General features: G+C 45.3%; 1 protein-coding gene across 6 annotated transcripts in view; it reads left to right on the forward strand.

Annotated features, from left to right (window-relative positions):
• The window catches only part of LOC137372942 (P-selectin-like), a 94294-nt gene extending 80549 nt beyond the window's left edge, over nt 1–13745 (forward strand). Inside the window, exons 22-24 of one of the 6 annotated variants that reach the window (XM_068037473.1) lie at nt 1726–1753; nt 3329–3384; nt 11934–12033. In XM_068037473.1, coding sequence (XP_067893574.1) covers nt 1726–1753; nt 3329–3384; nt 11934–11953 — 104 coding nt within the window. In that variant the 3' untranslated portion in view covers nt 11954–12033. Of the gene's footprint in view, nt 1–1723; nt 1754–3328; nt 3385–6370; nt 7191–11933; nt 12034–13149 lie in introns of those variants that run through there. The other 5 variants (XM_068037478.1, XM_068037472.1, XM_068037475.1 and 2 more) reach the window with 5 other exon arrangements.
• Nucleotides 13746–14921: the final 1176 nt, after the last annotated feature.

The raw sequence follows: 14921 nt of genomic DNA on the forward strand, positions 1-14921 counted from the left end.
TTGCCTCGTTTTACTGAGTAAAATCCCAGCGGCAGCAGGAAGAGGCCCTTAAGTGGCTAGTAATAGGCGACTTAAGGGTCTCAATTGGCCCTGGCCAGGAAGGCCATTCGCTGCCTATCCTGCCCCCGACTAAATTCCAATGCGACAGGAATGTGACGGGTCCTCCTCCCCCTGCAATTCTATGGGTCCCCCGACTCTGAAACCGCCTCCGGGGGTGGGGGGGGGGGGGCATTAAATTCAGCCCTAGGAGTGCACCATCTTTTATTCTTGCGTGCCAAAACTTGATGTACCTTTACTTACCTACTGGAATGCCAGGCAGAAAGATCACACACATAAAGAAAGATATTGTGTTTAAATAGTGCCTTTCACAACCTGTGGATGTCCCAAAGCACTTCGCGGCCAATTAAGTACCTTTAAAATGTAGTTGCTGTTGTCAAAACACAATGGCCAATTTGCACACAGTAATTTCTGGCATACAGTGCTAAGATAAATGTCCAGACAGTCTGCCTAATTAAGTTCACCAGCTTTTAAACCAGCAATAGCTCTTTAGTAAACTAAAATTTCTATTGCACGTTTTAATGTTCCAGTTTCCCCCCTTCTCTATTGAATATATAAATTCATACAGCAAGATTTTCCTGTGGGCTTCTAAATCATTAGGTTCAAATGGGGGTCAGAAGCCCACACTGTGTGGGAAACAGTCACTCAACTGTGATTTTCCCCAAATTGGCGAATTCATGGCCAGAGGGTTGGTTCGCCGTCCTTGAGCAGGCTTTTGAAGCTGGAGGGCCAAAAGGAAGCCCTCAATCTTGGCAGCATCAGCAGGATGCCATATGGGAGGTGAGAGAGAGGGAACCCTAAAATGCAGGCACCCTCTCTCCAACTTTTTCAAATTTAAAATAAAAATGGCTTTTGCAGCCATGCCACCATTGTTGGGGTGTGGCGGGGTGCTGGGGGTGGTGGCGGGGGGGAGCCCCTGCACAGGGTGTCCTGCGGCTGCTATTGAACCCAGGCAGGCCGGAAGGGCCTATACGCCTGCCTGGAGTGCTGACCCCTCAGTCTGCCACCTCCAGGCAGCTAAACTGTTCCCCACTGCCTGAAGGGACCTGGAGGCTAACTGGAAAATCCCAGTCAGCTTCCTTCAACAGGCATTTAATTACTTCATTTAACTATCTGCAACATGCGGGCAGGTAGTCCTCACCCCCCCACCCCCCAACTGATCCTGCCCTGGGGAAAATGTCCTGGGTGGGGGAGGGGGTAGTGGAAGACGGATGGAGCTGGGCAACCGGCTCACCAGCTGGCAGCACAGTTTTTAGCACCCATCCGCCTCCGTTCCTTTCCCCGGCAGGGGCTAAAAGTCCTCCCCATAGTGTATAAAGTGTGAAAGCTGGTGTCCTCAGTGCCTTGCCTTCATTTGTGAAGCTAGACAGTGAGTGTAAACCAGCTGTGTAACCAAGGATGACATAACAACTATACTAATCCTGTTCTTGCCTGACATGCACACGTGTACTTTTCAGCAGAAATCACTGGATACCAATTAAGATTAATCTCAGCCAACCTTTAACCCCCTCCCTAATCCAGAGGTATTGAGGCCCATTATAGCTTTCTTACTGTTGCCCTGACTGAAATCTCGTATTTTAATATTTCAGCATTAACTTTGTAAGTTTTTTAAATTAACAGTTTCAAGGTACAAGTCTTAATATTCCATATGTTTGCAATCGTTTTCAGATGATACAAAAGGGCTAAACTCTGACAGGTAACTTCAATTTCTCTGTATTTTCTCCTAACTTTAAAATAAATGTTTGTGCTGATCAAAGTGGAAATGTTAACACTGAGAAATGGAATGCTTCTTCATTTTGGGTACTAGGTGTCAATGCCAAGCTCCCTGGACAAGCACTGCACAGTGGCTTCAATGTATAACTCCTTTTACTGACCTAAAAAGTGCTTTCTCTCCAGTTTTAGAAGAGCACCGCCTACTAAACTGGTTTAATCTGTCTTTGGCCTCCTTGTCTCGGGAGACAATGGGTAAGCGCCTGGAGGTGGTCAGTGGTTTGTGGAGCAGCGCCTGGAGTGGCTATAAAGGCCAATACTAGAGTGACAGACTCTTCCATAGGTGCTGCAGGTAAAATTGGTCGTCAGGGCTGTTTCGCAGTTGGCTCTCCCCTTGCACTTCTGTCTTTTTTCCTGCCAACCGCTAAGTCTCTTCGACTCGCCACTTTAGCCCCACCTTTATGGCTGCCCGCCAGCCCTGGCGATTGCTGGCAACTGACTCCCACGACTTGTGATCAATGTCACAGGACTTCATGTTGCATCTGCAGATGTCTTTAAAGCGGAGACATGGACGGCCGGTGGGTCTGATACCACTGGCTGGTTTAATACTTTGCCCATAAAAACTATCCATATAACTTTTCTGAGTAAAAATGTTAATTCGTATCATGTTAGTTGAAGTGATGTGATGGCACCATGCCATCTGCCAATCAGGCTGAGGCTGCTCAAAAGCATTTCATGTATAACACTTATAGCCAGTAGAGAAGGGGGATTTCATCCCATCTGTACAGACTGAATTCAAACACAGGTTTTGGAGTAAATAGACAAAGTACTGACCCACTGCGCAGTTCAGTCCCCAATAAACATTAGTTCTGTTTTAACTCCAGGCTGTTGTATTGATGAAGGTTGCCGACTGATAAAAGGCAAAGACAGAAGATGAAGTTGTAGAATCTGTGTTTGCAGCTTGATCAGAAAATTTGCCAGTCTCAGGCAGGCTGTTAATTAGGAAAAATATTGATTGATGGGATAGTTATGAATATGGGTAGAGGAGTATGTATAGAAGGAGAGATTTGGAGCAGACAGCAAGGCTCTGAATTCAGAGCAGACAGAGGAAGGGGAATTGAGTTCAGATTGGAATTGCTAAGGATGATGTATTGCACATTGCAGAGGCATCAGGAAGTAACCCACGTGCATTACTTGGGGGAAAACAGCATATCCTATAAATCACCATGAGCAAGGCCATTGGAGATCTGCTAGCAAGTATATAAGTGTGCATTTTGTCCATCACATGGCAGGCATCACTATTTCTGTGTCACACCTCAGTCAATATTGATAATTAAAATATTGACATTTGCACCACAAACATTTAAATTCTAAACTGAAAATGAAGGGCTGGTCAAGGTCTGAGTACTTGCTCAGAAATTTAGTCTAAGTTTGCTCACGTCCAATCAGAAGTGTTGATTCCCAAGGCAGAATCAATTCCAATTTTGTTTTTAAATTGTTCTTGAGCAAAACCATGCATTGTTAAGTACTATGGAATTAAACCACTATATTTGTCTTCCAGTTCTGAAAGCACAGAAGATATGTTTGAGAATCCAGTGTTCACCAATACTCCTGCAGGTAAGATTACAAATTTTGTCAACTGATTGTACGGTATGACTAGAAACTACAGTATGTAATCAATCTTAGTGGAATATTTCTGAAGGAGGATGAGTAGCATTTTTGCTCTCAAAAAGATGCTGTCTGGTGTTGGAATACAGTCCTATGGGTGTTGACAGCTCTCTGGTACTTGCGCTGGGAACCAGGAGTCCTGCTGCAGGCTCAAGAGGCCTTTAGTTAGCGCACTTCAGTAGCAGCCAGAATACTCTATAGCTGCTGGATGAAGACAAGAAATTACTTTTGCTTATCTTCTTTGAGTTGTTTCCACACCCCTCTCAGCTTTGAGGAATGTCCCAGCCTAAGTCCCACTGCCAGGTTTTTTTTTTACAGAGTGCCCTGTGTTTGGACATCTCATTGATGGACATAGAGCATATTGTGTTGAGAGTGCCAGGGATGCCCCATCCTTTGTCATTTAGAGAAAGGAAAATCAGCCCTTGTATCTCCTCACCAGAAACAACTTCTTAAGTATGGGTTGCAGTTTCAGACCCAGGTAAGGATAAGCCTCAGAAATCCTGGGGCACTGTAGTGGGGGAGGAGATTTGGGGCATGAAATTCAGATTTTTAGTGCCATTGCGGATGGTGCAAGGGAAATCTTCCTAGTGGGACACCCCATGCTGAGAAAGGCGCTCGCACGGATGCCCCTGTGAGTGACAAAAGCATCTGACCTGCTGTTATCATGATGTCACTCGACCCTACCAGCTGATGTGATACCCATCAGCCAAATGTGGACCACGCAGATCCATTGGATGAATTTGCTTGTCATTCACCAAAGAATAAGTGTTCATCTCCAAAAGGGGCCAGCACTATTATTACTTAAAAGGGCCAGGCATCCAACTTGCAGGTGAGATAATTTTAAATAACTTTTGCTGTTGCAATGTCTCTGGAGCATTTGGCAAGGTGCTGTAGTGAGTTCCTGGATTTGGCAGGGAGTGGTCCTGCATCCTCATAGGGAGGGCAGAAGGTTTGGTGACCTGTCCACACGAAGGCTGCAACAGGTATGAGGCTGCAGTTGCAATGCCTCTAGGTCTGCAACACAACACACAAATGATGTGGAGAGGGCAAACTCTGTGCAATGTCCTCTGCTATGTTGGAGCCAGACTCCTCCATGCTTCTTGACAGCGACAGGAGGCTGTCTGCAGGTCAGCCAATGCACCCATCATATCGATGTGCATGCCCATCAGCATTTTTCTGCATGCAGCCCCATCGGGTCCTCTTTTGGGTCCTCTGTAGCAAAACTCATCTGCAATCCTGCCTCCCTGTAGGCTAGCATACAAACCATCCTTTTCCCCTGGGCCTACTTGTGCCCAGTGACTCAACACATGTAGATCCCGATTCTATATTAGCCTTTAAGGTACGCTCAGTACCATTATCTGAGCTGGTGACTGCAACTGTCAGATCAAGTGATGGGACCTCTTCATTAGTGCTATGGTCTTCCTCTCTCTCCTTTTCCTGGGGCTGCTGTGGTTGAGCAGGTAGTAGTTCTTGGGTGTCTGAAGGCAGAAAATTGGAAGGGGAAGGTTATTGTGAGGGAAGGAGGGTGGGGTGGAAAGCAGTAAGTCCATGGTCACACCATCGGCAGCTTACTAATTATGCCAGATAGCAGAATGAGAGTGAGCTGGGAGTTGAGAAGAGATATAAGGCAGGAAGATGCCTCATCCTCAATGTTCTCAGAGACAGGGATGCCAAAAGCTCAGTCACAACCACCCATGATGCAGTGAACCATCTCCTCCATAGGGCTTAAGAGACATCCTTGTCCCCAGTGGTTCTGTGCTGCTTCCTTCTATTGTGTGTCCTGCAAGACAGAGGGAAGAATGTCAGTGGATTGTGTTGCACTGTGTTTGGGTGATGTGCCTGCCACAGCTGAATAGCTGGAGGTATGTGGAAGCAAAGGGAGTTGAGGTTGGCAACAATGGAACATGTGTGAAGGTGATATGGAGTATCTGGATGTTAGGCCTGAGTGCTGAGAACTGCTGATAGGTGAGTGATGGGAATGTGGTGCATGTGGCAGCATGAGAGGCTGGTGGAGCGGTGGGTAACAGATGCCATGTGAAGATGCATTTATTGACCTTGACCAACAGCGGGAGCTCATTAGATTTCTTGTGGTACTGCTGCCAGGTCCTCAGGGCCAGATGCAGTAAATTGACCTCCTTAGTCACCTTCTCCCAATCCCTTTTGAGGGTGGTCTTTGAGGGCCTCCTGGCGCAAGCGGATAATAGCGTCTCTCTGCCTGTCCACTTCCATTACCACATCCATGATCCTGGAGCCCTTTTGCTACCCTTGTGTTCCAATTTCCTTGTTTACAATTTCAGTAGTAGTTAGCCTCCTGTACAGTGCCACTTCCTTTTAAGAGGGACAGACTGCCTTTAGGAACAGAAAGCTGGCCATACTACATTCTGCTGAGATCCCTGAAGAGCGCTGAGGCAACCAGATTGTGAACGGGATGGCATGTGACGGCCGCCCGTTCAACAAAAAATCCGGCACTGTCGGTGGAGAGGCGGTGGGCTGTATAATCAGCAAAGGTATGTAATCATTACAATATGTTGATTGTGGTACCACTGCCTTGCAGTGGGGGGCTGCACCGAAGTCCCGCCGCCACCAGTAATATGTGGCGTGCCCTGCTCGACACCATTCTCCCCGCAGCATTTTACCGGCCCCCATGCCACGACTCTCGGTGTCGAGGGGCCAGTAAAATTCAGCCCCATATACTGTTTTGGTGGTTTGACAACTCTTGCTTGGGGAATTTGCGTCTATGCTGTTGCTGTTTTTTCTGCCATTTCTCCCTCTCTACATTCAGTTTCTGTTGCTTTGCCTTCAGCCTGCTAATATACTCTGTTGCTTTTCTCAAGATGACCATTTTTGTGGCCTTGTCATTCTTGGAAAGTTCCGGCACCTCATCTCAAAGAGCCAACAGACATTGCTTCAACTCATTTCTCCTCTGCCTCTTCAGGACATTGCGTGTCCTTCGCCTCTCCTCATCTTCCACGTCTGAAGGCTCCAGGTTGAGGACTTGTTGGGGGAGGAATACTTGGCCTCATGGTGGTACCTGTCATTTCTGGCTTGTGGTGGTGCTGGCAGTTCCCGGAAAAACAGAGGTGAGGACAAACATAGTTGTGCTGTTGCTGGATTTCCAGACTGCACCGTTTGATGCTGGCCAGAGTCTGCGAGTGGGTTCTGGTCCCAGGAGATTTCTCCTTGGCAATGCTCCCCACAGCTAGCCTTTGCTTCTCAGGAGTGACAACGTCAGTCTCCTCTTCTGAGTCACTGGAGCGCAAGGAAACACTGCCTGTTGACAAAGAACTTTCACCATCTGAGTTTGTATCTTCATTCTCTTGGTGTGGCCTCTCTGGGAAGGGGCTGATACTTTCCAAACCAGAACTACTGAGATCCTAGAGGAACTGTGACTCAATGTGGGTACTCTTGGTCTCTTCTGCTGTAAATTGGTACCTTGGTGACCTCGTGGATAGTTATGATGCTGAGGTCCTTACACGCTGGTAGTCGAGCCACTGCTGGTCCGCTCATGTCTACCAGGTAAAATATTTGCGGTTTCCATGCTGACTTGGTAGATTGTCAATGTCAGTGTGCCGCTCAAGGGATGGGTGACCTGTTGTATGCAGATAATTTTGTAGTTGTCGGTTGTATCATTAATTTCCAATGACTCTGGTACATATCCTTCAGGATTCGGACTGGTGGGATATTTGCACTAGCTTTGGTGTCAATCTTAAACTTGACTGTGCGCTTGCCAACTTTCTATGGGCACGTGATGTTAATGGGAGCAAAAGCTTCCAGTTGTTTGACTTCATCAACATGATGTGTCAGGTTCACAATGTGAAATGCCTGCTCATCGTTTGACTGAGAATTGCTACTCTCTGAGTCTTGTCTCAGGTCTGTTTCGCTGTGGAATTTGTGTATCGGCTTGCATTTGTGCAGGTCTCTGGTGCTTTCCTTGTTGCTATTGTCCTGTTGTTGCACCTGTCTATTTGTTTGTGTCCTACTGTGACTCTGGCTGTGTCTTTGGAGTCAGATTTTTTGCATAGGCGGGCCCAGTGTCCTTTCACACCACATGCCTTGCACAGGTCTTGAAATGCAGGACAACTTCACAGTGAGTGGGACCAACCACTTACCATGTAACTTGCTTGCTCTTTTCAACTTGATTATCATGCTGATATGTTGACTGCTCCTAGTGCTTGCAGATATTGTTGTCCAACTACAATGGCTTCATATTTCCTGCCATCTTCTAGCAACGCATCAATTCTGTGGCCTTTCCTTTTCCCCAAGAGGTCTTTCTGAAACGCTTCCATGGGTGTAGAGACAATCACCAGCTCCATAGTTGCTCTGACAGCTCAGTTGCTGAAAATCAAATTTGTTACCATTACTATGGCATCTATTGATGAACTGATCTATTGATTCCTTTGGCTGTTACCTATAGGACATCAATTCCAGGCGGTGAATTCTAAAATTCACTTTTAATTGGAGCTGATCTTCCAGCAGTTTTTTTTTATTCATTCATGGGATGTGGGCATCACTGGCTAGGCCAGCACTTATTGTCCATTGCTAATTGCCCTTGAGAAGGTGGTGGTGAGCTGCTTTCTTGAACTGCTGCAGTCCATGTGAGGTAGGTACATTCATAGTGCTGTTAGGAAGGGAGTTCCAAGATTTTGACCCAGTGACAGTGAAGGAACGGCGATATATTTCCAAGTTAGGATGGTGTGTGACTTTGAAGGGAACTTGCAGGTGATGGTGTTCCCATGCATTTGTTGCCCTTGTCCTTCCAGTTGGTAGAGGTCACGGGTTTGGAAGGTGCTGCCTGAGGATCCTTGGTGCGTTGCTGCAGTGAATCTTGTAGATGGTACACACCGCAGCCGCCATGCGTCGGTGATGAAGGGAGTGAATGTTTGTGGATGGGGTGCCAATCAAGCGGGCTGCTTTGTCCTGGATGGTGTCGAGCTTCTTGAGTGTTGTTGGAACTGCACCAATCCAGGCAAGTGGAGAGTATTCCATCACACTCCTGACCTGTGCCTTGTAAATGATGGACAGGCTTTGGGGAGTTAGGAGGTGAGTTACTCACCAGATGATTCCTAGCAGCTGACCTGCTCTTGTAGCCACGGTATTTATATGGTTACTCCAGTTCAGTTTCTGGTCAATGGTATGCCCCTAGGATGTTGATAGTGAGGGATTCAGCTATGGTAATGCCATTGAATGTCAAGGGGAGATGATTAGATTTTCTCTTGTTGCAGATGGTCATTGCCTGGCACTTGTGTGGCGCGAATGTTACTTGCCATTTATCAGCCCAAGCCTGGATATTGTCCAGGTCTTGCTGCATTTCTACATGGACTGCTTCAGTATCTGAGGAGTCACAAATGGTGCTGAACATTGTGCAATCATCAGCGAACATCCCCACTTCTGATCTTATAATTAAAGAAAGGTCATTTATGAAGCAGCTAAAGATGGTTGGCCCTAGGACACTACCTTGAGGAACTCCTGCAGTGATGACCTGGAGCTCAGATGATTGACCTCCAACAACAACAACCATCTTCCTTTATGCTAGGTATGACTCCAACCAGTGGCGAGTTTTCCCCCTGATTCCCATTGACTTCAGTTTTTCTAGGGCTCCTTGATGCCATACTCGGTCAAATGCTGCCTTGATGTCAAGGGCAGTCACTCTCACCTCACCTCTTGAGTTCAGCTCTTTTGTCCATGTATGAACCAAGGGTGTAATGAGGTCAGGAGCTGAGTGGCCCTGGCGGAACCCAAACTGAGCGTCACTAAGCAGGTTATTGCTAAGCAAGTGCCGCTTGATGGCACTGTTGATGACACCTTCATCATTTTATTGATGATTGAAAGTAGACTGATGGGGCGGTAATTGGCCGGGTTGCACTTGGCCTCCTTTTTGAATACAGGACATACCTGGGCAATTTTCCACATTGCAGGGTAGATGCCAGTGTTGTAGCTGTACTGGAACAGCTTGGCTAGAGGCACAGCAAATTCTGGAGCACAGGTCTTCAGTACTATTGCCGGAATGTTGTCAGGGCCCACAGCCTTTGCAATATCCAGTACCTTCAGTCCGTTTCTTGATATCGAATCGGCTAAATTCTGGCATCTGTGATGCTGGGGACTTCAGGAGGAGGCCGAGATGGATCATCAACTCGGCACTTCTGGCTGAAGATTGTTGCAAATGCTTCAGCCTTATCTTTCGTACTGATGCTCTGAACTCCCCCATCATGGAGGATGGGGATATCTGTGGCGCCACCTCCTCCAGTTAGTTGTTTAATTGTCCACCACCATTCATGGCTGGATGTGGCAGGACTGCAGAGCTTAGATCTGATCAGTTGGTTATGGGATCACTTAGCTCTGTCTGTTGCATGCTGCTTATGTAGTTTGGCATGCAAGTAGTCCTGTGTTGTAGCTTCACCAAGTTGATACCTCATTTTGAAGTATGCCTGAAGCTGCTCGTGGCATGCCATCCTGCACTTTTCATGGAGCTAGGGTTGGTCTCCTGGCTTGATGTTAATGGTAGAGTGAGAGATATATCGGGCCATGAGGTTACAGATTGTGATTGAGTACAATTCTGCTGCTGCTGTTGGCCCACAGCGCCTCATGGATCTGTTCTAGATCTGTTCGAAATCTATCCCATTTAGCAGAGTGGTAGTGCCACACAACACGATGGATGGTATGCTCAATGTGAAGGCGGGACTTCGTCTCCACAAGGACTGTGCGGTGGTCACTCCTACCAATACTGTCATGGACAGATGCATCTGCGGCAGGCCAATTGGTGAGGACGAGGTCAAGTATGTTTTTCTTTCTTGCTGGTTCCCTCACCACCTGTCGCATACCCAGTCTAGCAGCTCTGTCCTTTAGGACTCGGCCAGCTTGGTCAGTAGTGGTGCTACTGAGCCACTCTTGGTGATGGACATTGAAGTCCCCCACCCAGAGTACATTCTGTGCCCTTGCCACCCTCAGTGCTTCCTCCAAGTGGTGTTCAACACGGAGGAGTATTGACTCATCAGCTTAGGGAGGGCGCTAGGTGGTAATCAGCAGGAAGTTTCCTTGCCCACGTTTGACCTGATGCCATGAAACTTCATGGGGTCCGGAGCTGATGTTGAGGACTCCCAGGGCAACTCCCTCCTAAATGTGTACCACTGTGCCACCTCTGCTGGGTCTGTGCTGCCGGTGGGACAGGACATACCCGGGGATGGTGATGGCAGCGTCTGGGACATTGTCTGTATGGTATGATTCCGTGAGTATGACTATGTCTGAAAGGACAACTCTCCCAACTTTGGCATAAGCCCCCAGATGTTAGTAAGGTGGACTTTGCAGGGTCGACAGGGCTGGGTTTGCTGTTGTCGTTTCCGGTGCTTAGGTGATACAACTGAATGGCTTGCTAGGCCATTTCAGAGGACATCTAAGAGTCAACCACATTGTTGTGGGTCTGGAGTCACATGTAGGCCAGACCAGGTAAGGACAGCAGATTTCCTTCCCTAAAGGACATTAGTGAACCAGATGGGTTTTTACAACAATCACCATGGTTTTATGGCCATCATTAGACTAGCTTTTAATTCCAGATTTATTAATTGAATTCAAATTCCACCTTCTGCTGTGTTGGGATTCAAATCCATGTCCCCAGAGCAATACCCTGGGTCTCTGGGTTACTAGTCCAGTGACAATACCACTATGCCACCGCCACCCCTATATATATATATCCATATATTTGCGTGATCTTTCTGATCCTCTTCAGATAAGTCAGTGGTGTTGATTCTGTGTAATCCCTTATTTCCAACTGCTATCATTATTTTTACAGCTTGTTTCTCTGGGTTTACAATCACTTGGTCTGTGAAGCATGACTGCATTCTTTGTTTTAAAAAGATTAATCTCGGATAGGATATCAATGGCCTTCCAGTTCATGCTGTGAAATTTGGTGTCCATCTTTCTGCTGTTCTTTGACTTTACAGTCTTTATTTAACTTTGCTCTGCTCCAAGTGTGTCTTCAACAATATTTATTATGACTTTTCTACTTGTGGTTTGAAACTGGTTTTAAAACTTTTTCTATTCACTCTGCTGTTTCCCTTTTAAGAAATTCTTATTTAGATTAGCTGCGTGGATGGAGGTGCAGGTGTTGTGCAGTGCTCTCTGTTTATTTTGTTTGCACAACTTAAGCTTGTCTGTTTACAGAGCTGTTAAATAGGTAGTTCAATTTTTTTTTTGCTAAAGTGTGCTTATGTTCTTCATGCTCGACTGGTTTAATGCTTTTTTTGCTGTGGCTGCGTGAATGGGCACTCACTCTTCTTCAAGCTCGAGTGGTTTAATGTTGTTTTTTAACTTTGTCTGTGTGAATGGAGACTCTGAAGTGTTTGGGATTTTCCCGTGTTTTTTGCTGTTGTTGGCCTCCTATAATGGTACGGATCTTGATCAGCCTGGGAGAGGAGTCCGATCTTCCCCGTTTTTCTGTTTTGTTTTTATGGAGCCTTTGAAAAGAAAATCAATTTTTAAGCACTGCAAAGCTTTTTTTTAAACAGAGATTTCTCGACGGACATGAACAATGACTCACCCAATCACAGGAATTGATTTGCAGCCTGTCATTCTGTGCTGTCTTCTACAGCTGGAGATAAGTGTTTTCTTCTTTCCACTTTTTTGGCCAGTATTTGTTTTGAATTTAAAAACAGAAAGTGCTGGAAATACTCAGCACATCAGGCAGCATCTGTGGAGAGAGAAGCAGAGTTAACGTATCAAGTCACAAACCTGAAATGTTAACTCTGCTTCTCTCTCCACAGATGCTGCCTGACCTGCTGAGTATTTTTGGAACTTTCTGTTTTTATTTCAGATTTCCAGCATCTGCACTATTTTCCTTTTATTTTGTTTTGAACTTGTTCTCTCTTGGCTGTGGGAAGGGTCACTTTCACAGCTGTTTACCCATGGTCTTCAAGTTAGATTTTGACTTTTCACCACAGCTGCCACCATATTATGTTTTTTATGTTGTCTGATGCAACATAAATGAGATGAGTGTTCTCCAGTTATGCTGAAGATCTCTAACAGGTTTATTAACAGCTAAATAAGTATATATGGTACAGAGCAAACTATTTACAAAAACTTCATCTGGGTGTTACAGTTGCAGAGTGACTCTGGCTTCTCGTCACACGACTGCATCCTGGTACTTAACTCATTAGCATACTGAGATCTTAAAGGGGCATCACTCCTAAGGCAATCATACAATACTTTCCAGTCATTGGAAGGGGCTAAACAGATTAGCTTCAACAAATCATCAATAGTATCTCAGATTATAGAGTACAATTCAGTGATCCAACTAGTTGACAATGTCCTGATGACGAAGTGTCAGATATGTGACCAATGCTCTGCCCTTCTGAGCCCAGCAGGTTAAGTGACCATCTTAGGAAGAGCTCAAAACCTCTCCCATAACTGATATACTGGTGTTGGGTGGGGAGATGTCCTTATTTGTTGATCTATTATAGGACAGTGGTCAGTTCAGGCACATTGCTGGTATATGGCAAGTATTCTTCCCGTGTACATAAATATGCTCTTCAGATTGTTTGAAAGCAATAGACTATGAATGGCCTGACTTACAGGTATATTTTGCTGTTGGGTAGACTGGGGTGAATCCCTGCAAGTACCAATCCCCAATCAGAACAACAAATTATAGAATAACTCCTTGTAAAAGTCAAGTTCTTTAGGTTTGAAACCAGAGTATAGTTATGTTAATTCTTTTGCTCTTAACAGGATCCACATGAATCGGACAAGTGCCATCAGTATATACACAAAGGAAGTAGGCCAACTGGCGAATGAATGATGTTGTTCCACCTCAAGCATGTTCCTCATAACTATTGTCTGCCTCCTCCATTGTCTCCAGGAACACTGCCACTTTCTCCAACATTAAGACCTGAATGAGCCAACCTCCTCCAGCGAAATGTCAGCAAAACCAAAGCCAATTTCCTTCAGCTCCCACAAACACCCATGGACCACCAGCTTCTTTTGGATCAATCTGCTTAATTTAAGATTAAGACCAGAAATGCAGTATCTTCACATTCTGCTGAACCCTGAGCTCTGCTATCTTTCCTACATTTAACTGCTTTCTTTCACCTTTGTGACACTGCCTGTCTCTCTCCAACATCCCTGCTGAAACCCTAATCCACATTACCAATTATTCCCTGACCTCCTTATTTTTTTATCTTCAATAAGCTACAATTCATCTATCACAATGTTCCTCACATTCTTATTGGAAAAAGCCCACATCCTCTTTACCCCTATAATAAAAGCAAAATACTGCGGATGCTGGAAATCTGAAACAAAAACAAGAAATGCTGGATTCACTCAGCAGGTCTGGCAGCATCTGTGGAAAGAGAAGCAGAGTTAACGTTTCAGGTCAGTGACCCTTCTTCGGATCAAGCAGAGGGAGCAGGGAATGAGAAATAGGCCAGTGATGGAGGATGTATGCAAGGACATAAAGCGTTCCGAAGAAGGGTCACTGACCTGAAACGTTAACTCTGCTTCTCTTTCCACAGATGCTGCCAGACCTGCTGAGTGAATCCAGCATTTCTTGTTTTTGTTCCTCTTTACCCCTATCTTTGTCAAGATCCACTGGTGCTTTGTGTCTCCAAGGATCAACTTCATCAAATTTCTCCCCACCGTCCGTGATCATGCCCCTTCTAATTCCACTTATCTCCTCTAGCTTTATGTCCTTGCATACATCCTCCATCACTGGCCTATTTCTCATTCCCTGCTCCCTCTGCTTGAACAAGTATCTGCTTTTTTAGCCACTATGTACCTGTCCCTAGAACTCTGTCCTTCAGCATCTCCACTGTCACCTCACCCAGCCATGAAAAGGGACCAATAAATGCTTCTCTTCTATCATGGTTTTGCAGGCCCATTTCTTCCCCTTATCCCTTCTGCGCATTATTCATTTACTGCCAACTATAAAGTAGTCTGAGATGTCTCTCAGCCAGGAGCGTATAAAAATATAATTTGTTACTGATTTCTACATATTTGAATAGCTAACAAGATGATCTGGTTAAGGTGCTCAGGGTATTAATGCTTTCACTTGAGAGATTTTTTTCTTTCTTTCTTAAACTTTTTATAAGAGTTTGAGATGTTAAACTATTCTAACAGAATCTATGATTTCAGGCTTCCCAAGAAAAATGTGCACCAAAATGTTTACTAATATATATAGCACATAGAATAATCATGTTATTCTGTTGATCAATTAAAGTTCAATTAATGTCACATTTAAGGAGCCACTGTCATTCCAAATAATAAAAGCAACCAGATGACCAAACCTTTCTATTTTCAGGCTTATTCTATCAACATCTTTCACTGATGTGCATCACAGTAAGCAAACATTCTACTGCACAAACCCTATTTTGTTGAATGATAGTTTTTAAAAAAAATTATTGTATTATTACAGCTTATCAAATCAACTGATGCATGCAAGGCAGTTATATAAATGCTGGGTGGGATTCAGATAATGCCAAAGTTACACGCGCAGTTACAACCAA

Source organism: Heterodontus francisci, chromosome 8 (genome assembly GCF_036365525.1).
Source record: "Heterodontus francisci isolate sHetFra1 chromosome 8, sHetFra1.hap1, whole genome shotgun sequence".
NCBI classification, from domain to species: domain Eukaryota; kingdom Metazoa; phylum Chordata; class Chondrichthyes; order Heterodontiformes; family Heterodontidae; genus Heterodontus; species Heterodontus francisci.